This window comes from Calonectris borealis, chromosome 16 (genome assembly GCF_964195595.1).
Source record: "Calonectris borealis chromosome 16, bCalBor7.hap1.2, whole genome shotgun sequence".
NCBI classification, from domain to species: domain Eukaryota; kingdom Metazoa; phylum Chordata; class Aves; order Procellariiformes; family Procellariidae; genus Calonectris; species Calonectris borealis.
This window is the reverse complement of record NC_134327.1, coordinates 12,682,100-12,708,076: the sequence shown is the minus strand read 5'-3', so window position 1 is coordinate 12,708,076 and position 25,977 is coordinate 12,682,100. Positions and strand designations below refer to the sequence as shown.

The 25,977-nt window shown below is 48.3% G+C and overlaps 2 protein-coding genes across 2 annotated transcripts in view; one reads left to right on the top strand and one right to left on the bottom strand.

Moving 5' to 3' along the window:
* TTYH3 (tweety family member 3) overlaps positions 1–12,790 on the top strand; it is a 74,580-nt gene extending 61,790 nt beyond the window's left edge. Inside the window, exons 9-14 of the mRNA XM_075165301.1 lie at positions 515–607; positions 730–822; positions 1,573–1,709; positions 3,747–3,923; positions 4,837–4,912; positions 12,604–12,790. Of these exons, the coding sequence (XP_075021402.1) occupies positions 515–607; positions 730–822; positions 1,573–1,709; positions 3,747–3,923; positions 4,837–4,912; positions 12,604–12,675 (648 nt within the window). The 3' untranslated portion in view covers positions 12,676–12,790. The remainder of the gene's footprint in view (positions 1–514; positions 608–729; positions 823–1,572; positions 1,710–3,746; positions 3,924–4,836; positions 4,913–12,603) is intronic.
* The window catches only part of EIF3B (eukaryotic translation initiation factor 3 subunit B), a 396,012-nt gene that overhangs the window by 201,360 nt on the left and 168,675 nt on the right, over positions 1–25,977 (bottom strand). The gene's annotated exons all lie outside the window — the stretch shown is intronic.

The window sequence follows — 25,977 nt, the reverse complement described above, 5'->3', positions numbered from 1 at the left end:
TATACTCTCTGACATGCTATTGCATGTGAAATTCCCATGGATGCTTTAATGGGATGTGAAGGCTGCACCCCAATACAAACAACTTCTAGTGTTAACATTAAGTCTTTCTCAGCCATCTGATTTAGTAGAAAAATCCAGCTGTGGTCTGTGGTGAGAACATGAGTGCTTTGTGTCTCTTCTTTCTCCTTCCCTTCTGTCCTGGAGCCGGCCCCAGCTGTGTATATGGTTTTTGTGCATGTGTATGTGTTTTGTTTTGTGTGGTTGTTTTTTTTTTTTTTTCCTTTTGGTTCTTTCCTTCCCCTCTTCTTTCTGTCTGTACTTCTTCCAGGTTGGTAAAAGTCAAACTTAACCCTATTGCAGCTGTACCCTTGTCAGTTGAGACATCCTTAACTTGTACCATTCATACAGATGATGCTTCAGTATTTGGGAGCAGGAATTAAGTCTTATTTCCCAGGAGTTCTGGTGGTTCATGTGGCCTGAATTGCTGAAACATTGCATGTTTTGTCCTGAGCAGAAGCTGTCAGGAAGTCACAAGGCTCTGGTGGAAATGCAGGATGATGTTATGGAACTCATGAGGTCAGCAAGCAGAGAGTACCCCACCTCCAAGGTAACTCTCCTCTCAAGTTTGCTCTCCCTGTGCTTTCTGGCTTCCCTTACCTTTGTACAAAGCACAAGATCAGCTCCTGCTAAGCCATTTCCTTGCTGTAATCGCTAGCTTGTTGCTTACAGGAGTATCTTACTCGGATCCAGGAGGTTTTAAATTCAACAGAGATCAACTTGCAGCAACTGACAGCTTTAGTAGACTGTCGGAGTCTGCATTTGGTGAGTACTCAGTAACTGGGCTTGAGCTAAGAAAGAACAAAGGGGTGTAGAGCCTGTAGCGTACTGATTATTTTGGAGTTTCAAATCTCTGGTGTGCCAAAACAGTTTACAACAGCTTTTACTGATTGACTCCAGCAGAGAGGAGAATGGGAATTTGGATCAAGTTAGCTTTCTGTTTAAAGATCAACATAGGAAACTAGATAACACGCCTTTATACATCTACAAGCTGCAGCCCTAAGGTTTCGGGGGCCTTCAGGGTTTATTTTCTGTAACACATAGCTTGTTGCCTTTCCCGTGGAGTGGAATGCCTTATAGCTGCAGTATAGCATGGCCTAACTGTTGCCCTAGCTGCGTCTCTGAAGGCAGAGAAACAGATAGTCCATGCTTGTGTTCTTGGGCAATGGGACATAGTGAGGGAGCTGAGAGGCTTAATGAAAAATGTGGCATCTTAAGTTGGATGGATAAGATTGTCTTGGCTTTTTTCTTTTCTTTTTTTCTTTTAAACTCTTACTGTGTGGAGTTGAAAATATTCCCACGTCTGTATCCAAGTTTCCCCTTTATGAGGGGAAATAAGGGTTAAGATCAGTTATGAAAAACTGAGGTCCTCAAAATCAAAATAGAAGTATGCTCTGGAAAAGGGACTACAATCTCATAAGTTGTTTCAAGAACATAGTCCAGGGGAAGGGCTTTTGAATTAGAGCTCAATGTTAACTCTCTAGTGATCAGGAAACTCTCCTCTTTTCTCTCCAGGATTACGTCCAGGCTTTGACGGGCTTTTGCTATGATGGAGTGGAAGGCCTCATCTATCTGGTTCTCTTCTCCTTTGTCACAGCCCTCATGTTCAGTTCCATTGTGTGCAGCGTCCCACACACTTGGCAGCAAAAGAGGTATAGAGAGGGTTTAGATCCTGTAGTGTTGTAGAGTTCTTTCCTAATGAAGACTGGCTATTGGATTTGTGCCCATGAGCATATGGAGCTCTTTCCCATATAATCCCAGGAGTGTGAGAAATGAGGCTTTATAAGCACAGGTCCAACAGGGGAAAAAAAAAATTTGGCTTTTGCTCTGGCTGTGGTTAGTATTTACATCTGAACCTTATTGCACTGGGATACTACGTGTGCAGAGGATTCAGTACACTGTAGGACTATCAGTCAAGTCAGAGATGAATGATTATAGCTGTAGAGAGAGGTAGTGCTTGAACTATGTGCCATCTCTGTAAAGTACCTGTTCTCTGGCATTGCTCTGAGGCATTTCTTCTAGTATGGGGAAGAGAATTGTAATGAGAAGCAGTTCACACTTGCCTTTCTTGGCTTTGCTCATGCTGGGGCAACTGACTTGCATAGCTAATAGAAACTGGGAACTGTCTTGCTGGCAATAGCATGGGCAGATGAGATACTTGCAAACTGGTGGCAATCATCTAACAGCAGAGTTGTTTGGAACTAGTGTTAATGATGGTAACCAGGCTGACCAGTAAGTCTTGAGCAAACCTTTGCTTCACTGACTGGCTGCTGCACCACGTGCAGCTGTTAAAATAGCTTTGAGTTTTCTGTTCTTGCAGAAGAGCAGTAGACTGTGCAGCAAATTCTCTTCTGTGGTCCTGAAACGTGATTTTTATGGTCTAAGCCCAGGCTCAAGGTTCAAAGTAAAATGGAACATCCTGAACAATAGAAGGAAGCCAGAGCCCGCCAGGCCTGCAGTGCCCACAGAGAAAGCCACAGGGAAATGCGTCAGAATAGCACTTAAGAAAATGGCTGGTTTCCTTACCCTTCCACATGCAGCTGCAGAGGCATTATCAAGAAGAGAATGGTAGTCTACCCATTTGAAGGAGAAAGGTTTACAGTGTGTTACCTCTTGTGCTGCCTTCCATGTGGGCTGCTGCCTGCCCCGCCAACCCCAGCAGGCTCAGGCTGCTGCTGTGAACTAAGGATTCCCTCTTGCATTCCCCGGAGCACCATTTCTTCCTCTGCCTCCCTCCGGGAGGTGGAGGATGTCATGCTTACTGCCTGTAAGAGACTGTGCAGCCTGCAATTTCCTGAATAAATCTTCAGTGCCACCTTGTGGTACAGGAGCTGCAGGTGATGTTTGGGATGTTCTAGCGATGTCCATGCTGTCTCCCCCAGCTACAAAGTGCTTCCTGTAGAACCTTTTACTAGCTTTGTCAAGTGTCCCTAAAAACATTTCAAACCTCGGTGCTTCATCCCATAATTAGGGAGATAAAATAGCAGTGCATATTATATAGGAGGGACAAGAGAATACTATGGGAAGGGGTGAAGGAGCCAGCTGGCAAACAGCTCTGCTCTTCATTAGCATTGATTTAAAATCCTGGCATTTTTGAGAGAATAAAGCCTTTAGACACAAATGTTGCAACTTAGTCTCTGTAAAGGCTTGTGAGATTTTGCTAGAAGCTGAAGCAGACCCTTTGTAACCAGAATTGGAGTTCAGAGAAGTCTACAGAGACTTATCCTTAAAAGCTCTTTGGACATGGCTACAAGAAATGGAAGGACACACATTGCAGTTTTGAAGGATGCTTTCTGTGGGGTGCATGGTACTACATCCCCACTGCCTCCCTCTGTTTTGTTTTGGTTTTTTTTTCTTTTAAATGCTGTGTATTTCAGGATGTGTGTCCATCCTTTGGTTGTATGACTGGGCAGTTGCAGAACTGTGCTGACTGCCAAGCCCTGAGAGAAGACCGTAGGGAGACTGTAGGGGATCACGCAGTGTAAAAGTCCAGATGGTATCTGTGGGAGGTCTGAGTCACTGTGGTGTAGGCTGTGTTTGACACTGCCACCCTGAGGCATCCCAAATGGGTATAAATGTGGAGGTGTGGAAGATGGTTGGGAGGTTCCTAGGATTACCATGGTTTCCTGCAAACCCCACATGTGGGGTAATTGTAGGGTTCTAGGAGGAACTTTTTCTCCTTCTTGCAGAAGCTCAGATGATGATGGGGAGGAAGAATCAGCTGCTCAAGGGAGTAGACAAACACACGATAATCTTTACAGAGTGCACATGCCCAGCCTCTATAGCTGTGGGAGTAGTTATGGCAGTGAGACCAGCATTCCAGCAGCAGCACACACAGTCAGCAATGCTCCCGTCACAGAGTACATGTGAGTATCCCGACAAGAAGGCTGTATTGCGGCTTGTCCAGGTTGCTTCACTCCGATTTCTGTTGTCACTAAGTGCTGCGACCAAGCAGTAGAAAGTGATGAAGGATTTTGTCCAAAGCGTCAAAAGGCATGTTTTCTGATTGGCATCTATTGGGAGAAGGGAATAGCTTAAAAGGGCTGCAGTAGAAAGAGTTGTATTAGCCAGCATGCTCCAAAATGTGAACAGCTGTGTCCTGCAGGATTTAAAAATCTGTCTAGAGAAAAGAAGTAGGCAAGTATTGTCTGGGCTCCTCATTACACGATGATTCTGATCACCAGAAGACTTAATTCTTCAGACCGAGCAGTCTTGCCAGAAGATTTTAAGCCTCCTGAGAGACTGAGAGCCAAGACAAAACCTGCAGGCTCTGTCCTTCCACAATATTTGCAGTCAGCTCTGACATCTGTTGCAGTCCGGAGCTACCTGGTGCAGGTAGGATCTTCAGAGCTTTCTCCAGAAGTGCCTAACCCTGATCACACTCGGACTACCTTCAGGGCCCATCTTTTTTAGGCTGGCGCATCATTTTGTTCTTCCTCTTAGGCTTTGTCCTCATTTTATCTCCATTTCTGCAGCTTGGCAGTTCTGACGCTGCAGGGAGGCAGATTTTCACACGGACCTATTTTTAAATCACTTGACATGATTCAGTGTTGGGCCCTTCTGAGTAAGAGTGTAAAGATAGTGCTTAATCTGAAGAAAATAATGCTAGTTTCGTGCCCGTGTCTGAAAAAGGGGCCTATAAGAAAAGCTTTGAAGGAGACTGACCTGATACGGTCAGTTCTGGGGGTGCGTATGCTCTGTCCCATGTCACCATCAGAGACCTTCCCCAGAGAAGCATGGCACGTACCCCCTGTTACCATGTGTGTCTTCCTTTCCTAGGAGCCAGAATGCAAATTTCCAGAACCCCCGTTGCGAGAATACCCCGCTCATTGGCCGGGAGTCCCCACCTCCCTCAGTAAGTCTCTCTTTACTGCTCCTCTCTGCTTCAGCCACTTTGGGGAATACACATTTACCACTCCTGTATACTCTCAAGGGAGCTGATTGTGCAGCCAAACACAGGATCTGGTCCGTAAATGGCAGCGATTTGAATAGACAAGCCATGTCTCACCTGCCACGGAGAATAAAACCCTGCTATGCTACTTTGGACATTGCACATAAAAAGAATAAAGCTCAATCTATTAATACTGGTAATCCTATGGGTCTAGTCCTGCCACCACTGAAGTGCATGAGTATCTTGGTGGATGACTTCAGCAGGATGATTCACTTGCATGCAGTGTACTTGCTATCTGTGGCATTGGTTCCTCAAGTTTAAAAAGAAACTTGTTCAAACAGTAAATTCAGAGTTATCGCTGAACCTCTCTCCTTAATCTGCCCTAAAGAGATGGTAGGATGAAACCTGTATTATTTTTTTTTGTTGAGATTTTTTTTTTTTAAATCTTTCTTTCACAACTGTTTTACTTTCTTTAGAATCTATTTTTGTATTTAATTTCCTATGGAGGAAGAAAAAAAACTTTCATGGAAGGTTTTAGTATTTGGAGTGGCCTGATAGCCATTTCTGTATGCTGGATAAAACATGGGCTTGCCTTCATGTCTGTGTAAGAACTAGATGAATCTTGCCCTCCTTCTCTGGATCCTGTAAGCCTTACTTTACACCGGAACTTGGAGAACATGTCATCACAATGCTCACTAACTTGGTGGTGTGATTACAGCAGATGAGTAGTAGCATGCTTAATAATCAACCAGTCTTCAGGTATAGGTAAAGAAAATACTCTCTGTGGTGCGTGGATCAAATTCAAGGGAAGGGGAGGAAGAGAAGGTTGGAGGATGAAGGAGTAGGAATTGTGGTGGAAAAGAGGACATCACGTTAATGTTTTCACTTCAAAAGGACCAGTCCATCTTGCTGTAGAGAAAGTGGAAAAGTGGAGAGTTGATCCTTGTCTCAGTACTTGGCCAGACCTCTTTCAACCTTCACAAAGAGTTTTTCCCGAACCCTGGTGGTACTCTGATCGCAAGCTCTGGTAGCATTATCTGCTCTCAGCAACGAGATGGTCCTCAGAAAAGAGCTGCTGGGCTGCACACAGTGCAGTGTGGCAAATGCTTTACCACTGGTGTTTCCTGTTACAGGAAGGGCACTGTCCCTCTGGTACTGCCAAGCATATGTTCGTTCAATGTCTGTAGACCAAGGTCCTGCTTCCCCTTCCCTTGCAGCTCTTCTGCTTCAGAGAAAGCGCACTCCTTTCCGCAGGGGCTTTAGCTATGCAAGAAGTTCCCTGGTTCTTCACTAGCTGTTTGCATTAATACCCTGAGGGGGAATTTGAGTCTTGGTGCCTTAGGCTGGTTTCTGGGAGTCGATAAAGATGAGATTTTTTTTTTTTTCAGAGTAACTTGACTTGACAGCCATCAGTATGGGAAGTGCAGGAGCTGGGGGAGGAGGAGAGTGCAGTGCTGCACCTATAGACAAGGGGAGCGTCTCCCTAGACGAGGCAAGGAACAGGCTACAGGAAAAATGTTATTTGCTGGAGGGACATAGTAGACGGACAGCAGAGAGAAGAAAACTACTGTCTACTCTCATATTGGCAGGCAGCAGGGAAGGGGGCTTTTCTGGGATTTTTGGTTTTGCAGCTCTCCATAGCAGGTGGTTGAGACCATACTGAGGTAGAAGAAATTGTAACTTTTCGTAACAAATCATCTGTGGGAGGAGAGGGATGAAAACGGAATACCAGTGCACATGTCCCTACCTTTTTTGGGGAGGGAGGAGAGAGGGATAACCATCCAAATAGGTTATGTCCTGTGGGTGAACAGAGCTGATGTATTCCATTTAGCTTGCTGTGAACAGATGGTGAAAACTAAGATGTGATGATCCTGCTGCATTGTTTGTCCGTTACTTTTCCTGGCTTTTTGTTTGTTTGTTTTTTTTCCTTCTCTCATTCCTTCTGTTTTCTCCTTCTTGCGACAGGGCTATTCCCTTAGGGTTGTAGAGCCCACCTTGTCGCCGACACACACCACAGCGTTTCACTTGCTTGCACTGTGTTTTTCATGCACGTTGAGGCTGCACTCTCTTTTTCTCTCTCTTTCTTGCGTCATCACAGTTGTATTTGGCTGCCATGGACAGTAGCAGCCATATGAGCTGGCAGCTTAAGCCCTCGGACAGTGCACGGACATACTGGTAACAGCGCCCGCAAATGGAACAGGTACTGGAAAAAAGGTCCTTCTTGCTCAACCCCTTCTCCACTCCCAACCGCTCCCTTCATCCCTGCACTGTTTATCCCAGGCCAGTGCCTTTTATTTCTTCACATTCCTTCCCTCTGCACCTCCCACCCCATTCCCTCCTGCCAAGGGTTAAAATTAAAATCAGTTTTGCTCTGGTGCAGACTCAAGGAGCAGTATCAACCTTGCAAAGGCTTCTGGTGCACGTTGTGAGGGTTATAGGCGCCCATGCCTCACAAAAGCTAACTCACAGCAGCTTCAACTCCAAGTCCACACTCGAGAACAGCTTGAACGCTTAGTACTGAGTGCTGCTCGAATGTAGAACTAACCTTGCCTTCCAAATGCAGAATTTAAGTTCTCCTATCACAAGAAACCGTTTTCTAGAAGTAAAGAGAACCAATCTAGCAGCTTTTCAGTCGGGACTGGTTGTCTTAATTCAGCTTTTGGCTTCCCTTGAGTCCTACTGCTGTTCTGTTTGTCTTGACTGGTCATAACAGGACGTGCCCGAAACCACTGATACTTACCTGCCACACGCTTTAAGCACCTCGGTAGGATTTTTAATTTCTTGAAAGATCCTAGCTGGTAATGGTGGCCTGTCCTGAAGAGTTACTTCACTGCTTGTTAGATCTGTGTGCAGCTTCTCCTTTTATCCTTGCATTTAAAGTCAGAAAGGAGCAAGTTTAAAAAAAACTTCCCTAAGGGTCCAGGCATAAGCACTAAGCTCTGTTTCATTCTGTTTCAAAACCTTTTATTACTGTTTTGTTTGTTCTCTGTGTGTCCAAATCATCCCATCCATGTCCCACAGGCTCTGTGAACAGGGCCCTCCTAGTACCATTTCACGGTCTGAATTCCTAATGGGCTGTAGTTGCTGATGTTCTCCAAGACAGCCAGTGTTTCTTCCCTCGCAGTCCATGACAGAGCCACGTGCCTGCAGAAAGAGTAGGTGGTCTGCATTAGGCCTTGTAGTTTTTTAGCTTGGTTGAATATAGGGTATAATTAGAGCTACCTGGTATGAAGGACAGTGCTCCTTCAAGGGAACTACTGTCACACGGAAGGTGTTGGTTCCAGGTGGAACAGAGGCCCCTTGCTTTTGGCTCATGCAATCAATGACCTGTATCTTACATTCTGTTCCCAGAAATACATGTCCATAAAGCTGCTGTTCCTTCTTTTCTGCCGTTCTTGTTGGGACTTTTGTCAGCCTTGCATTGGATTCCTTTCTGTCATGTTGCTGCTTGGTTCTGCATTCTTGCTGCCTCTTGCCATTTGTCTGCCTGCCGTGTGACGTGCTGAGAAGGGTGCTGTCTGAACCGGGTGTCTTGATGCCCTCTGCCATGGTGCATGAATGCAAACAAACTTGTCTTGAAGCATGGCGCTAGCACCCGTGAAAGGGTCACAACTTTCTTCAGTCTTAAGTCTTGCAAAGACCGCTCTCGGGCGTCAGCTTATGGTGGTTTTTCTGCTTTTGGTTCCTGCAGGTGGTATTGTAGCAATGTTAGATGGGTCTATTCCATGAAATAAAATATTGCTTGTGAGGGGGGGAAATTCTAGTGTCTTCATTCTGGACTTGAAATCTTCTCTGGGCTGAAACTTGACCTGATCTCAGTCTGCTCTGTCTTCTGTTTACCTAAGGTCACACCCAGAGTTTAATGTGGCTGTCTGCAGGGCTAAGAAAAAGGCATTGCATTCTTTCCAAGATTTTAAAAACAAACAAAACAAACAGAAGCTCTGTTCTTTTGACTTGGAAAACTTAAATCCCTTTGAATTCAGAACCCACTGGCTGGAACTGGCTGTTTCCCTGCATCTTGTACCTCCCATCCATAATGATACCAAACCCTGTGTGTTTACTGTGCTCTAGCTATTTGAGAGGTGAATCAACCTTTAAGAACTTGAATCCAGAAGCTTTGGTCTTTATTGGATTACCTGAATAGCTCTGGCAGGAAATCAAAGTCAGCGTAGCCGGAGAGAGATACATGTGAGGTTTTTTAACCACAAATAGTAAATGGTTTATACTCGGAGTCATGGTTTCACATGTGAAACCATGTGAAGTGATTTTCCAGCATGGCTCAGTTAGCTGTGAAGTACTTATGGTCTGCACAGTTCACAGGAGTTGGTAGAATTTATGGTCTCTAAAGTTAACTGATTATTCCCATTAATATTTTTTTTTTTGCAACCAATGATTACTTTGTACACAGGCTGTATGTGTTAAGCACCTAACTAGTATGTGCTGGCAAACCATACCTATGAAAGTTTATACCCTCAATAAGGCTGAATGTGAAGGAGAGACTTTTTTTCCTTTGGAGAAATACAAAAATAAACTTGTGTGCAATCAGCTGTGTTTGTCCTAGCTGACTGGTAAGTGACTGAGAGGTGTGCTGTGTTGAATAGCACAAGCCACCAGGAGAAACGGTAACAAGAAGTCTTTTAGGTACTCTTTTTAGGGTAGCTGACAGTGTGGTGAAGGTATGGGTTGAAACTTGTCCTCCATGCTGTTTTTGAAAGGGTAAATGAGGGTGTATAGGCACATGAGTACTTCCAGTGGGAGTACTGGAAGAATGACTGCATTGTGCATGTTCTTTAACCTTCTATGAAAGCTCCTCTTTAAAGGAAACTAAATGCAACTGTATATTTTATAGCTGTGTCAGGCACTGTATCCTGGTTGTCTCAGAGAGAGTCCAAGACCTCCTTAGCTCTGAATTGTGCTCAGGCTTTAAATCTTTAGAATTACTTTTTAAAGGAGCTAAAGACTTAGTCATTTTGACTATGGATAATATAGTTTGGTTTCATATCCATGTGACTGGCAAGTGTCTGCTGATACATCTTCATCTGCTGGCCTGTCCAGATGTTGGGATCTGTGTATTCCACAGCATCTTTCCTGTGCTTCCCAGCAGAGGATGCACTGAAGGACTTGGATGAGGGACCACTGTCAACAGCACGTGGAGCAAATCGTACATGGAGTCTAACGCAGTGACTGAAGATCCAGCGCACGCTGATAGAGCTGTGCTGGTTATGAGAGGTGCGCAGGGAAGTGTTAGCTCTCTGCTTCCAGGTTTCAGTCATACTTATCAAGGTCACTAAAAATACACTTTCACAGAAGGAGTAACTTGTTCAAACTGTAATGGGAAAAGGTACAAGGTGCAAAAATCCTGAGTTAAGGAGAGAACATCAGCCCTAACTCTGACTACTCTGAGTCTTGATTTGTTCCTTGTGGTGGATTGCAGGTAGGTTTGAATGTAAAATGCCTTCCGCTTGACTGTCCAAATCTCGTGTTCCTGATTACTTTGTTTTAGTGACACTTAAACAACTGTGGGGTGTTTTCTTGGTGGAGGAAGGAGTGAATTCTTTTTGACTTCTCCCTCCATGATGGGTGTACTTTGTACATCCTTGAAATGCAGTTCATCAAGTGGCCCTTCTTGATTTTTTTAATGCTCTAAAGAAAGTTGATGTTGCATGATGTGTGCTGAACCTATATGACTTGTCCAGGAAGATGCACAATAACCCTCCATGATGTGAGATTTTTTTTCTATATATTTCTTACAAAACCTTAGCACCTGGAAGTTGTCTGTTCATACTCATCTCCTATCACATGTCACCATACAGAATACAAATGGAAAATGAGCAATCACGTGCATTTTTCCTTTTAAGACCCTCTTCTTAGCATGATGTTTGGCTGGTAATTTCAGCATTGTACTATCTGAAAAGTGCCCCACATACCCTCTGAGAAAGTTCTTTGACTTCTAAGCCTCTCTGAGCCTGTTGGGTTAGTCTCATATGTTTTAATAATGCCCTAAACCTTATTTCTGAAACAGTAATCACATTTAATAAACTGTATAGAATATAGTTCTTAAACTGGCTCAGCTTGGTATTTTCTACCTTTTTCCTTCTCACTGACAAAAAATACATCTTAAAAAAAGAAAGAACAGATGTACCCTTTGTCTTCTAAATATAGATGCCATTTCTGGGCCAGAGTTTTATATTAAGATCGATGTTCTGCAGAAAGTTTTCCAATTATGGAAGACACTAAAAGATGAGTGTGCAAATAAGCCACAGGTGTCTTCATCTTGTGCCGATGGGGTAAGCTCTGCCAAAGGAGCAGATTCTCTCTTCTATTGTGCAGAGGTTCAGCCTGGGTCAGTCTTTGAAGGAAAAATGATAAAATACTGTTAATTCTCTGAAAAATCCTTTGGACAGCTGAGCTTTTGAGAGCCTAAAGATGTCTCATAATGTTCTTTCCCAGTGGGCAAGATAAATCGTACCTCCTGGTGTGGAACTGCCTTTCAGTTGTCTCTTTGCCAACTTAACCAGCTATTTTATGTGGTTCAGTTTTAAAGGTGATAAAAAGTCAGTATGCTGAAGAGCACTCTTGGGAAGTAAGATGTGGGTATTATGGAATTATTCAAGCTCCAGCTGGTATAAAAAGAGGAATAAAATGTCTGTCCTCATTGCTTGGTTGTTAGTATCATGGTAGCAGAATCCCAGAAGCAGTAATGTGGTCATGATGAAGGCATTGAACACATTGGTATAAAGAGGTAAAGTTTTTTGTTCTTACGGCTGGGTATTATTTACATGCTTTTCAGCTCGTTATTCAAAGCTGAATGGCATATGTTACCTCAGTAGCTTCTGGGAGCTATTTTGGATTACCTTGCTTAGAATAAAAAAGAAAATAAGAAAAAACAACCCTCCCAAACCAAAACAGCCTCGCATCTTTCTGACTTTCTCTTCTCACCCCCAAGCTGGAGTCTTATCCACTGCTGCATGGTACGCAGGTTCAATCCCAAGCCACAGTGGATTGCTACCCACCTGATAACTGTTAGCTAATATCATCTTGTTTGATGACAGCCTGTTTCCAGCCTGACAGGGTCTGTTCTTTCTTGGGCTTAAATTGTTCAGAGATGCATTCTTCCACACTTTTCTTTCAAACTGCCCATCTGTGATGCTTGCAGTCTTCTGGTGCCCTCACTGCCGTAAAATGCAATGTAAAAATGCAGCATACACCCATTTTCTTTTCAACCTCCTTTTCTGGCATGGTTCAAAGCAACAACATGACTAAGAGAGGATGAAGGTGTGAGGTGGGTTTTTACATCTGCATCATTTCCATTTCCCTCTCTTCTCCCCAGTGAAGTACGGCATATTTCAACTCAATGACTATTGGATTTCCCTCTCTGTAGAGAGCTTGGATAAATCATTAGCCCATCTGCGCTGACCTGGCCAGCATCCTTGCAGCAGGCTGACAGTATGTTACTCAGACTTGACTATGCAGTGGCTTGTGAAACTTTCCTTGTCAGACCAAACCAGCAGCAGCTCCTTGATACGCTTGCTGTAAATACAGACCATTTTATGCTGGGAGGTGGTCATAATCTGTGGTTCCGTGTTTACATTAGTCATTCTGACTTACTTTTCTGTTCTGTTTGTGGTTTTTTTTTTTGTCTTGTCTTCCTCCAGTACACCTCCAGCATGAGAGCCAAATACCTCGCCACCAACCAACCTCGTCCAGATGCTGGCAGTGTGCATTAAAGTGAAAAAGCAAAAGCAAAAAAACAAAACCCACACGTGCAGTCAGACTAAACAATGTGCCAACTGCTGTGCCCCTGTGCTGTCCTCGTAGAACAATCCTGCTGTTCTGCCCAAAATCCAGTGCAGCTCCTTCTGTTTCTCCAGTCCAGACCACCCCTCCAACCTGGTACCTGCCCACTGGAGTGGAAGCCCCTTTTTGAATTTAAGCCTTCACCTTGTTGTACCTGATGTGCGAGAGAGAGCAAGCACGTGCAGGCAAGCAACTGAGAGCACCCAGGCAAGAAACTGGGTCCACCTGCTGGGGCCAACTTTATCAGAGTAGCTTAACAGAAAAAGTTGGTGAATATCTTCTGCCCCCTTTTTTCCCCTTCTGTTCCCCAGAGGGACTCGGTAAAAGATGGTGGTAGATCTTCTTCACTTCTGCAGTGGGATCAGCAGTCTGCCAAACAATGAAGAAGCAGGGGCTCGGTGCCCATGACTAGCGTACAACGAGGGAAAGCTGAATTAATGCACGATGCAGCATTTTGGGAGTCCTCTGGTCCGGTGCCCTGTGTGAGGGAGGAGGGAAACCCCTGCCTCATGGTGTCACTGTATATCCACTGTAATTTGGCAGCCTGGGGCTCTTTTAGAGCAAACCATTCCACTACCCCGGTTAACTTTTTTTTTTAAAATCCATTAAGAAAATCCCTTTTTCTTTCCCACTATATCTAGTATGTGAATTCTTGAGGAGGAGTGGGGAGTCCCAGCACCAGTCAACTACCCTGTCCATTGCTCTGAACCTGACCTCTCTGCTCCATCAGGGAAGCTCAGGTACTTGCAGATGGCGTTCTGGGTGCTGCCTTTACGAGGCTGTAACACAGATCAAGCAGGAGCCAGCCACCCACTCGGTGCCAAATTTTTCCAGGAAAAGACTTGTGAGACTTTATGGGGGGGTATTTTTGCACTAAAGAGTTTCAGCTCTCTGATGCTAGATCTTACGGAGCAGTCAGCTTGCAAAAGCAAGAGAGACTGGAAGCACCAATGGATTTATAGCAAATGCAAGTTCTCCCTGCAGGATTGAACTCTGCTGGACTTTTTTTTTCCTTTCTTTTTTTTTTTTTTAAAAAAAATCAGAATTTGCAGCACAGGGTTGCTGAACTGACATAGAAGGAAGTTTTTGGAGCCTCAGTCCTAACAAACTCACAAGATCATCAGTGTATCTTCTTCTGTGTTCCAGAATCAGAAACCCAAATGACATCTGGAGAACATTGTCACTGTCAGAACAGGTTTTTATTTTATCCTATTTTATTTCATTTTGATTTTCAAGGCACGTTGCTAACCACTATCTGACCATATTAAGGCACATGTAAGGCATTTTTCTAGACATGAGGCAGAACAAAGCTTGCAAAGGGGCAGCTGGGTGCCTGCAGAGGGCAACATCCTCCATTGGTGCTGTACTTTCCACTGAAGAGCAGTGCTCCAAAGGGCACTGACAGCTTCCTACTGGAAGAGGAGACTGCCTCTTGGGAGGTACTGTCGAATAGTGCCCTTTCAGTAGGGTAACTATGACGTTCCTTTCTTTTTACCTCTGAGCAGGGACATCTTAGCTGCTGAGCATTATATTAAATAACTGGCAAAGTAAATAAAGTGGGAAACGTCTCTCAAACTGGAGTTGAGCCATTGGCAGAGGCAGTTAGTCTTCACCTCAGTGATGTTCAGACTCGATGTCTGTTTACCCCACGTTTGCTGTACAGGGCACAGAATTTACCAATCTGCCTTTACTCAAGTCAGTTGCCTTCTTGCAGTGAGGTAGGAATTGCTCCTAGCAGGTAGCTAACTAGGATGATGGTATCTGCTGTAAAATGGTACCAGCTCTGTGGAAGAGCAAGCTTTGAGACTCCTCTTAAGATAGAAACCACTAATAGACTGCAAAAGCTGTAGGCCAGCTATTACCACTCAAAGGAGTGAGGGAGACAGGGAGGAGGCACCACCATGCAGACGGGAAGAGAAGGTTTTGGAGAAAACTTCACACTTCACCGTAAATCTCTGGAAGCAGGATTTTCTTGCTCAGGACTGAGTATGCCCTTTCAAACACATTTGATGGGCTTCACACTGAAACATACCTCTGCGTTATCAAATAACAAGGGCAGGGAAATGTAGTCACAGGTGGTATGGAGGGACACTGTGGCTCATGCGCACCAGGTTTTCCACCCTGTCTTAAAGCCTACCAGGAGACCTGGGTGTGCAAGCGTCTGGCATGGTTAGCTTGCAGGGCCCCAAGCACACCACTACTATCTGGGGGGAACTGAGCCTTCCCCTTGCTTTGAAGAAAGAAGCAAGAGCCATATAATCCTTATTAAGACTGAGTTGTTCTGCCGTCATCTCTCCTTGCAAGGATGTGCTCAGATTGCTACTTACGCTGTCAATTTTAGGGGAGCTGCCCTAAAATCTGTGGCCTGCTCCTACTTATTGAAGGCAAGTGTTTTGAAGGCTGGAGGGTGTGGGGAACACTGTGAAAAGAAGTGCTTCTGTATATTGACTTTTCTGTATACAGAATGCATCCCGAACATGCGTGTGACTGCACTTTGGGTTGGATCTAAATTGTCACAGTGATACTGTCTGTGCCAGCAGGGGTAACGGGGGAGCGAGCCTTTTGTTTGCAGCATCTAATGGAGCAGCCACCTTGACCTGCTTCCTTCCAAGGTTTGGCATAGCCACCCATAACATCCAGAACAACTTCTGACAATGTTTGGGGCTTGCAGCAAGGCACAAATCTGGAGATATGTGCTCTGTGACTTCAAAATATAACTGGAAAGAATGTTATGGAGATAACATTTTGCTCTCTGGAGGCCAGCATAACATGACTGCAGTGTGAGCTGTGTACCTTTGTCCAGCCAGCACTTCCTTTACTTGACATGGATATTGCACTTTTGTAAAGCATCCTGGAACTCTGCTGCCCCGCTGCATGCTGTGCAGAGCGCTGGATAGGAAACACAGACAAATGGGTTTCTTTTGGTTTATTATTATTATTACTTTGTGGTTTTTTTTTTTTTTTTCTTCTGGAACCTTGAGCAACAGTGTGGCATTTCTGCAGGCTGGTCTGAATGGATCTGCTAAAGAACAGATAGCCTTTGCCTATTTTTATGGCTGCGACATAATCGGCCTCATCCATATGGTCACATTTTGTCTGAGGAGTGGACTTTCAAAAGCCAAGATCTCCCAGACTCTGTGCCTCCCTCTCGGGTGAACAGCAGGTGCTATCTGGCGAAGACTCATCTGTTCTAGATGGCATTCATGGTTGAGGGAGTCCAAACTCTTCAAGCTGTAGGAGGTAAAGCTGTAGAGACTTCTCTCTCTTCCATTGTGTCTCTCTGTTTTTAATGTGACAGAATGCCAAGGCCATATCACTTGGTGTGTCCCAGCTGACCTTATCGGAACATTACTTACGTTACTGGTTGCTAGCAAAAGGGTCCAAAATTCAGGGGAGATGAGATTGGCCTCTGGACACCTCGCTGACTGCAAAATGGAAGGCAGCTTGTCCGGTTGAAGGTGTCTGCATCGGTGAAGATACTTCATGTTACTTTTTCAGAAGCACAAACATGGTCATTGGCTTGTCTGGTTGGCTTGGTTTATTTCCACCGCATCATCCTGTGTGAATGACACTTTCTTTTGGAACCGAGAACTCTTCCAAGCACACAAACATCTCCACAATGTGAAATGTAAATAGCATGTTGGACTCGTGTCCAGTGTTCAAGACTGCATTGTAATTGTAAAGGAAATCGAATCAAGACTTGGCTGTGAATTTCTTGTGCTGTCTTGGGAATATAACTGTAGTGTTTGTATCCTGTATGTATTATTAAACTGAGTTCATTTTATGTGCTGATAAAAGGGTTCAAGCTAAGATTTTTAGCGTGCATCCATGTATCCAAATGTGAAGGATGGAGTGCTCCCTTCCCCTCCTGTCCTTTTTAAGTTTTCTCCATTTGATAGGTGTTAATTTTCCGTGTACAGTCATCTCAGCCAAGATGCAAGGATGTTCATTTGAGTGCTTTGAGGGGGACACAGCGCATGGGGTTTTAAGTGACCCTAAGTTAGGATTTCCATAGCAGTTCCCTGAAAACACATTAAAAGTTTGGCCTTTCTGAGAGTTAACCATTTCTCAGGGGGCTGCTTAGCCATCACTCATGAGAGCTTTGGGTGCTGCAGGGTGATAGCAGACAGAGTGGGTGGATACCCATAAAAGCAAGGTACAGGTACCTGTGTGGATAAACCCATGCTTCACTTCTGGTCCCGCCTTCTCTTCCTTCTAGCAGCAACTGAAATACCAAGCCGAGCCCTTTGAAGAAGAGAGAAGTGTCTTGGCTTGTTGATTCTAGCCACCCCACCTGATTCAGGAGTAGATGAGGTGGGTGGGTTTTCCTTCAGCGAGGGAGAGGAGCTGTCTTTGAAGTACTTCTTACCTGGGGACCAAGGAGAAGCCAGGGTCTTCCCCACCTCAACAAGTCTGTTAGTGTAACTCAGTGAACATCTCTGGGTGGGAGGGGAAAAGCCCTCCAGGGAGATACCGAGGAGTAGATCTAATGCCTTGAGAGAAGAGACCTGACAAGACTTAATCTGTACCTTTAGCCAGGTGGTTTCTTTCATCACAGCCTACTCCCCTTTTCTAGAAATTATTTGTGTGCATGCTATGGAGGCTTCCCTAGTCATTCCAGGAGGCCTGGCAGAAGCGTGGGATGTTTTGGTAGCGGTTTCTAGATGGCTAGCAAGTGGTCTGTGCTTTCGGGGGGGGAGTGGGATCTCTTCCCGAGCTGTGATGGTGAGCATGTTGCCCAGCTGGGAGAGAGAAGGGATGGGTTACTGGTGGCCCGGAGCTCCCAGGTGCTCACCCAGCCCCTGTGGCTGCATGCATGAACAAAGTGGAACATAAATTGGTGTACAACCAGGAAGTTCAAAATATTCCTTTCCTAAAGAGGATAACTGTAGCATGAAGCTCTTAGGTGCTCTGCATATTTGATACCACATTGCTCCTCACTATGCAATTCCGAACTCCTCCTTCCTGTTCCTCCTCTGATCTCACACCAAGACTTCTCCAGTGGTCTCTGCCCAGGAGGCCACTGAAGTCCCAGAAAAGCTTCATTTCTTTCATTGTCCTCTGCATTGGGTCCAGCTGCCCCGCCGTCACATCGCGTGCCTCAGGTCCCTTGTTAACGGGAGGCCCCGTGAGTTTTATTCACATCATTCAGAGGGAAGTTTATTTTCTTGGACACTGTGCACAGAAACCTAATGGTGAACATGTACCTGGCCTTTTTGTAACTTTTTTGTTTTTTTTCTTCTTAACCATAATGGTTGTATATCATACCACTTTATATACATATATAATATATAAATATATATAATTTTTTTTAAAACTTTGGACCTGCTAGTTTCTTTCAAGTGTTCCTGCACTTACCCAAAATGTTTTTAAATTGTGAGGGTTAAAGAGGATTGAGCCCATTTTTGTATCTTTACTTTTAATTCTGTAGTTCTATTGATTGTAATGTAGCTATTTTTTACTGTAACTTTTTGGTTTGCAAATACTAAACAAAAAACCTAAATGTAATTTCTGTGGTTTCTATTCAGCTTGGGTTTCATGTTTTAAAAATAAACAATTTAAAACTGCTGTTCCTGTTTATTGATTCTTATTTTCTCTCTCTTTTTTTTTCCTTATTCATAAACCTGCCTGAATTTTTGTTACCTTTCATACCTTGTGGTAGATCCATGAAGTGAGGATGAGTAACAGAGCCACAAAGTCTAATAGCTAGTAGAGGGTGGAAGAAATAGGAACGTGAGTGCCCTGTACTACAGAAATCAAATTATTAGTGTCAGCCCTGCTATGTGAGCTGAAGTGTGCGCACAGGTATTAGCCGGGCTGCTTTCTTCCTTTGCTGATAGGTCTCAGCCTCATCTGGTTCCTGTTAGAAATCACAGACTTTGGGATTTCTAATCCAATTTGAAGACTGGACTGTTAAAATTGAATTGGACAGCTTCAAAAGAACCTCTGAAGGAAAATGGTCGATATGGACGTTTCTTCCAGGGGAAGTTGCACTAATCCTGCTTTAGAAACCATGTGGCTTGCACCCCTCCTGAGCGGTCTGCAGCTGGGGGCCTGGGGGGACGAGGTTTGGCAGGGGCGAGCATGGATGGGGGCACGGAGCCGGGCTGGTGCCTGCTGCGGGGCTGTCCTCATACTGGGGACCTGCTGTGGGGCTGTCCTCATGCTGGGGACCTGCTGCGGGGCTGTCCTCATACTGGGGACCTGCTGTGGGGCTGTCCTCGTGCTGGGGACCTGCTGCGGGGCTGTCCTCATACTGGGGACCTGCTGTGGGGCTGTCCTCGTACTGGGGACCTGCTGTGGGGCTGTCCTCGTGCTGGGGACCTGCTGCGGGGCTGTCCTCATACTGGGGACCTGCTGTGGGGCTGTCCTCGTACTGGGGACCTGCTGCGGGGCTGTCCTCGTGCTGGGGACCTGCTGTGGGGCTGTCCTCGTACTGGGGACCTGCTGCGGGGCTGTCCTCGTGCTGGGGACCTGCTGCGGGGCTGTCCTCATACTGGGGACCTGCTGTGGGGCTGTCCTCGTGCTGGGGACCTGCTGCGGGGCTGTCCTCATACTGGGGACCTGCTGCGGGGCTGTCCTCGTACTGGGGACCTGCTGCGGGGCTGTCCTCGTACTGGGGACCTGCTGCGGGGCTGTCCTCGTACCGAGGACCTCCGGGGACTACAGGCAACACTGCAGAAGATGCTGGAGTGGTTGGGGGACACGGACACCAGCCTGTGGAGATGTTCTCCCAGCCTGTGTGGGATACCCGCCCCGAGCCCCCTCTGCTGCTTTGCTGGAGCAGCAGCGAACACAAGTGGTTCATTTTCACCAGCAGAAGTACAAGAAGTGTGGAAAAATGGTATGGGGGGGTACTCCACCAGCTCAGCCACTGCAAAGGCGTCCTTCTTCAGAAGACAGTGAAATGTATATACGTGCCTTCGGTAGCGTCATGCGGGGAGCCGAGGGAGCCGGTGCATCTCAGCGTGGGCTCGTCTTTCTCGGCTCTGCCCTGGGCTATCGTGGGTTTCTTTTTAGTTCTTCGTTTGTACTGTTCTCTGATCGCAGGCCCATTCTGCCACATCTCTATCAAGTAGTGAACTAAAACCTTTACCTTCCTGTAATTCTCTTGATCTCTTTTCTGCCTGATCCTGCCGGTCAAACCAAGGGATTGGTCTCCTGCCTCTGTCCTGTGCTGTTCTTGCCCCCGACCTCAGCCCACTGCTTACCGGCTGTGGGTCTTCGGGAAACTCCCCACCACCAAACCACAGTAAAGCCAAACAGCATCTCCTGCTGCCGGATGCCCCCGTGCCTGAACTGAACCCCTAGGACGAGCGCTCGGGGGACTGGAGCAGCTCCTCGACCAGGAGCATGGGTCTTTTTGGGGAAGAAGAAACAACTGTGGGGTGGGAAGGGGCATGGTTTGGTGACAGCAAATAGCTCCAGCAGTGCTCACTGCTCTTGATCTGACTGCAGGTTAAAGCAGAAAGCTCCCAAACTAGCCGGTGATGCTGCAAGGAGGACCAGGCTGATGGGGCTGGGTGGCACTGCTAAGCGAGGCACTGGGAGGGGACCGCATCCTGCAGCCCTGCCACCTGAGCTGGGCTCCCGGGCACCCTCCTCCTTGGTGCCGCTGGTCCTGCCCTGCTCCCCATGGGAGTGTGCGTGCACAGCTATGTCCTGTTTCCTCAGAAAACCGGACTGGTCTAAGCAATAATTTAACTCTGTCTTTGTTAATGCTGTATTTTTTTTAAGTGCTGTATGTGTTTGTATGGCTGAAACCCACACCCTTGCTCTCAGGTCCTGCCCGTCGGTACAGTGCAGAATCACTGGGGGCATTTTGCTGCCTTTCACCCTCATGGCTATGAATCTCAACAGACACCAGTTTTCCTCCCTTCACTAATAATTGACAGATTTGCCTCCCCTCTTCTTTTTTTCCCCCTAAAGGAGGAACCCATCTTCATCCCTGATCTGAGATGATTAAACCTGCTCTCTGGTGCAAAGGGCTTGGGGAGCAGTCAAGGGAATCTGATGGCATGAAGGAAAATAAAGCCCCCATCAGAGTCAGCACGTAAATATTTTACCAGGTTTATGGACTCCCACCAGGGATGGGAACATGCGAAGGCCACTGCCCGGTGACCTTTCCCAGTGTTTTCCAGCCAGCCGTCCCCAGCAGCCGCAGGCTTCGCTCACCCTGCTACGCGGCTCCGTGTCCCAGCAGGAGCAGGGCAGGGCTCCCTCCGGAGCAATGCAGAGCTGGGAGAAAACAGAGGGGAGGGTGAAGTATGTGTTTGAATAAACCTTACCTTCTGATCAGCCTTCAGTAGTGGTCCGTTAGATCTCTGTCCTCGGAGATAAGGCAGGGAGGGATGCCCTGGGGAGATGCTTTCAAATATATTTGTTCCTGTGGTGTGCTGAGCTGTGCTAACAGGAGCGCTGCCTCCGGGAGCTGTCGGTGGGTCGGCAGCTGGGAAACCGGCAGGCAGAGCTGGTGGCTGCGGCGTGCTCGCTGGGACGCAGTTACTGACCAAATACCCCCATCTCCTGTCACCTCTTGGGGTGGGAAATGGCCTGCGCTACAGGTAATGTTTCCTGCTGAACGTGGCTCTGTGCATGCGGCGTCTGCTGCTGATGCTGAAGCCTGGATCTGCCCAGCTTCTTCCATCGGATGCACTTGAAGCTGGAGTCACAGCTCTCGTTGGGAGGGTCTCGGCAGGACTCTGCCTCCCCATGTGTCCGGGGAAGGCAGCTGAAAGTGCATCTCATCTCCCCTAACCCCTTGTGACGCACCCCTGTCCCCAAGGAGCGATCCCATCTCCCTGTCCCACTCTCCCGGCCCACGTCTGCTTTCAGGAGGTGGTGGCCTCTCCTTGCACTGCGAGGGAGCACAGGACAGACAGCTGAGCGCCCGCTGGCCCGTCGGCTGGGAAGAAAACCCTAAACGGGGAGCCTCAGGTCTGTCTGACCGCATGGGGATGCTGAAGTCCTGCGCTTGGCAGACGGAAGGGTTTGCAAGCGGAGGCAGCCGCAGGAGGTGCGAGGGGAGAGATGCTGCTGCTGGCCCGGGGCCCGTCCAGCCGCGCTGCAGCCCCAGGGCTCAGCAGGGCCCCTCCGCATCCCGGAGCCCCTCATGGACCAGCTCCGTGGGTCACAGCACCGCGGCGTAGGGAGACGTGACCACCGGCTCAGGTGGCCGGGCTGTGGCCACCTTGGGTCACAGGTCCAGCCACTGCGACGGAGCAACCGGTCCCACTGCTGTGCCCTCACACTGCGTTCAGTATGATGGAGAAGGGACGGGTGGTGACAGGAGCAGAAGGACTTTTCGTTCCATGGCTGATGTCTCTATTGCTGCATGTGGGACCGCAGGGCGGTTTGCCTTGGCTGCAAAGGTGTTTGTCCGGAGCAGGCGGCGTTTCTCACCGTGACCTCAGCTAAAATCCCTGCTCAGGGATTTTTAAAGCCTCCCCGGTCCGTGGAGGGGAGTGGGAGGAAGCACAGCTCCCTTCTCGCTGGGCAGTGTTGCAGATGCTGGTGCTGCAGCCCTTCTCCCACCCACTTCCTCTTCCCACCGGCTGAGCACCACAGGACCTGGCGCTTGCACCCCATAAATCACTCGGTCACTCATGATCCGCTCCAAATGCTGCTGCTCCAGGGCCAGTGGAGTGCTGCTCGGGCAGGGAGCCAGCACGGCCCCCCGCTCCCCAAGGGGTGTCCTAACACAACAGCCCCTCCTGTGTCCCCCTAAATAAGGGGGCTCCTTGGGCTGATGTGGATGTGGTCAGAACATCACCCGACACTGACCGCTGTGGTGCCACTGCTTTGCTGTGTGGTGTCACCCCTGCTTTCAGTCTCCTGCCCTCCGCTGGGACAGGCACAAACCTGGCGCTGTCCCCCCCCCCAGTGAAGGCACCCCGGTTTGGGGGGATGGAGGGGGACACATCTGCTGAGGAGGAGGAAGGAGGGGTTGGGAGCGGGGCCATACAGCGGTGCCGCAGCTTCACGGGTCTCATCCGGCAGTGCCGTGGGAAGTGTTTCCAGCTGCTTTTAAGATGCTCAATTCATCTCCTCCTCTGCTCTTGGCTTGCCAAATGGCTCCAGGAGCAGAGCTGGCCCCACTGGGCGGCTGAGGCAGACCAGAGGCAGTGGGTGCTGGGGGCCCTGGGGTGGGCCAGGGGGAGGGAATAAGTTTTGATCAATTCAAGGCTGGTCTTAAAAGTCAGGAAGAGAAAAATAAATAAACTTTGGAGGGCTGGGGGGGGTGGGGTATTTCTTTTAACCACTTGCAAGTGATGCAGGGGTGGGAAATAGGAGGACGGTGAAAAAATAAAGGGGATGTGGGCGATGGCTGGGAGCTGCTTTCGGGGGGGGGGGGGAGCTGCCCTGCACACCTGGGCTGCGTCTCGGCCGTCCTATCTGCCACAGGGCTTTGCAGCCCCTCGTGCCCAGACAGACGATGCTAGTGGGGGAGTTAACGGCCTCCAGCTGCACAGAGGTGGTGGGGTGCAGCTCATGCCCCCCGGGGACCCAGCACTCTCCTCTCCCAGCATTGGGACAGGCAACTCCCGAAGCTGCAGCTGGAGCGTTGTGCGCATTGCTCAGGCCCTGCCATTCAGCTGCTTTTATGGTCGTTTCCCACAAATATTCCAGTTTGCTGGGCCAGAGCGGCTGGAAGTGGCGCTTGGAGCCGATTCACACAAGTTTTGTCGTCTCCTGACACCCCCTCCCAGACCGAGTCTCAAGTATTTCTCGCCGCCGTCGGTGCCAGGATGGGGGATCGTCCCATCGCTGCGCAAACACAGCTGCACGGTGAGAAGTCCCCGCGCCACGAAGCTCCTGGGCTGGGAACTCAGCAATTCACACCAAATCCAGAATAGCGAGTGACCCAAATGCAAATTAAAGCAAAAAAAAGGAGGTGGGGGAGCAACAAAAAGGACTAAACCAGCGTGTTACTCTCTGCCCTCGATGCTGCAACCACCCAGGGATGGGGAAAGCATTTGGCCGGGCACGGTGCTGGAGCATCCCTTGGGCACGATGGGATGTTAGCAGTGGTCCCTAAATAACGGCGGTGTCCCCATCAAGCCGGGCTTGTCCCCACCCCACCACCACCCACCAGCACCCTCCAAAAGCTGCAGCCGCCTTCCGCCCTGCCAGCTGCCGCGAGCTGGCGAGAGTAAACAGGACGTCCCACAACAACGCCGGGGCACAGATGAAAGCAAGCTGGCCTGATGAGCCCGCCAAGTATGCGAGAGCAGCAGGCTTTGCTTTTGTTTTCCTTTTGTTTATTAATGCGTATATTTATTTACTTTTCGGCCCACAAGTAGGGAGGGAGGAGGGAGAGGCTGGGAGCCTGGTGTGGGACAAACTGGAGGGCTGGTGTGCTGCCTGCACCCGCTCCTGAAGGCTCGGTGGGGTGTGTTTATTTTATTTTATTTTATTTTATTTTATTTTATTTTATTTTATTCATTTCATTTCATTTCATTTCATTTCAATTTCATTTTAATATATTTTAATTTAATTTAATTTTTAAGCCCTCTCCAGGTGTTGCACCATGCCCAGCATCCCTCCAGCCTTTACCCCCGCTGAGTCTCCTGCTCCTTGCAGCAGCATCCCAGCCCCACGCCACAGCCCCTGGCTCCCCAGCGCCTCGGTGGACGCTTAACACAAGATTTGGGCTGTTTTGCAGTAAACAGGCTCCCTGCACCCAGCCCTGCCGGGGGCGAGATGGGTGCTACCCTGTCCTGGTTGCATCTCCCCATCCCGCCCGGGGCGGGGGCCGAGGGAGGCCCAGCCTGCAGAAGGGGTGACGGCACCGCTGCCGGGAAGCGCCCGCGCTGCTGAAACCGCGGCCCCGTGAGCAATAGGAAAACACGGGTGGCAGAGCTTCCCGCACTGACGCAGTTCCCCTTCGCTGACCCTGCACCGGGGCGGGGGGGGCAAATCCTGCACCCACCACACGGTCCCTGGCCCCAATCAACGTGTGCTGAGGGTAGGCAGCATTGCTGCCCACCCTTCCCTTTCTCCAGGGAGCTTTTTGGGTACCTGTGGGGTTATTTGAGGGGGGGCAGGTGAGGGCAATGCTCAGTTCCCCGGGGCAGGAGCCAGAGACCCCCCCGCAGCAGCCCTAGGGCTGCAGAGTTTGGGGGACTTTTGAGTTTTGGGGACTTTTGAGTTTTGGGGCTGTCGGAAGGCTGTGCGGGTGTTGGGGGGGGCAGGGGGGGTGTTGCTTTAGCACACACGGGCTTCCTGCTAGGCTGTATTTTTAGCAAGGCCAACCCCTGATAACTGAGAGATTCAAGTGAAACTGTAAAGTAAGTCAGTGCGCCTCAAAAAGTGAAGAAAAAAAAAAAAAGATGCTGGGTATGGAGGAAGGCGGGGGAGGGAGAGGATGGCGCAGGCGAAAGCTGGTACCAGTGCGGCACAAACTGGGATGGTTTTAGGAGAGGGGGCAGATCTTATGCTATTGCCACAGCCCATGAAAGCTGAGGCTTGTTACTGGCAGGTGGGTGCCCCGTGGCGCTGGAGAGGCCAAAGGGAGGGCTGGGAGGGAAGGGGCTCGGCCCCCCGCAGCCCCCAACCTTCCCACGCACACGCCTGCCCGCTGGCTGTTAACAGCACCCTGCTAACAACCGGCTCTCACCTCGCCCCCGCCGCCTCCGCTCCCACCCCAGAGCCTGGGAAAAACCAGCCCCGAGGTGCCAAGCCCCGCCGGAGCCTTTTGGGGAGGGGAAGGAGGAGAGGACCCTCGCGCCCTGGGATGCAAATGGTCGGCGGATCCCGGTACCCGTGGGAAAAGAGAGGGATGCAGGCGCAACCCCTTCTCGGTGCATCCCCAAGAGCTTCGTTAGAGGTGATAACACCCGTGGGGGGAATGAGGGGTGTTCAGCGCAGCCCGTCCATAAAGAGACACCGGAGCCCAGGACCAGGTGACTGTGGTCAGCAAAAAAGCTGCTTTATTGGTGACGGCTCCCACGGGAACCCCGTGGCAGCGATCGGGTTCAAGTCCCTGAGAACACGCTGTCCATGCTGGTTCCCCATCCCACATCTATTGCTTTAAACACGTCCTAGTTACAAAAAGCACAGAGTGACGTTCCAGATACTGGAACATATAAATTAAGGTAAGTGATAGTTACAAGACATCGCAAATTTTTTTTTCTTTCTTAAACAGATTATCAGAAGGTTGGGGTTTGTTTTTTTTCCGATCCACAGAAAATGTATAAAAAGCATTTTAAAATCTACATATTTCTCGACGA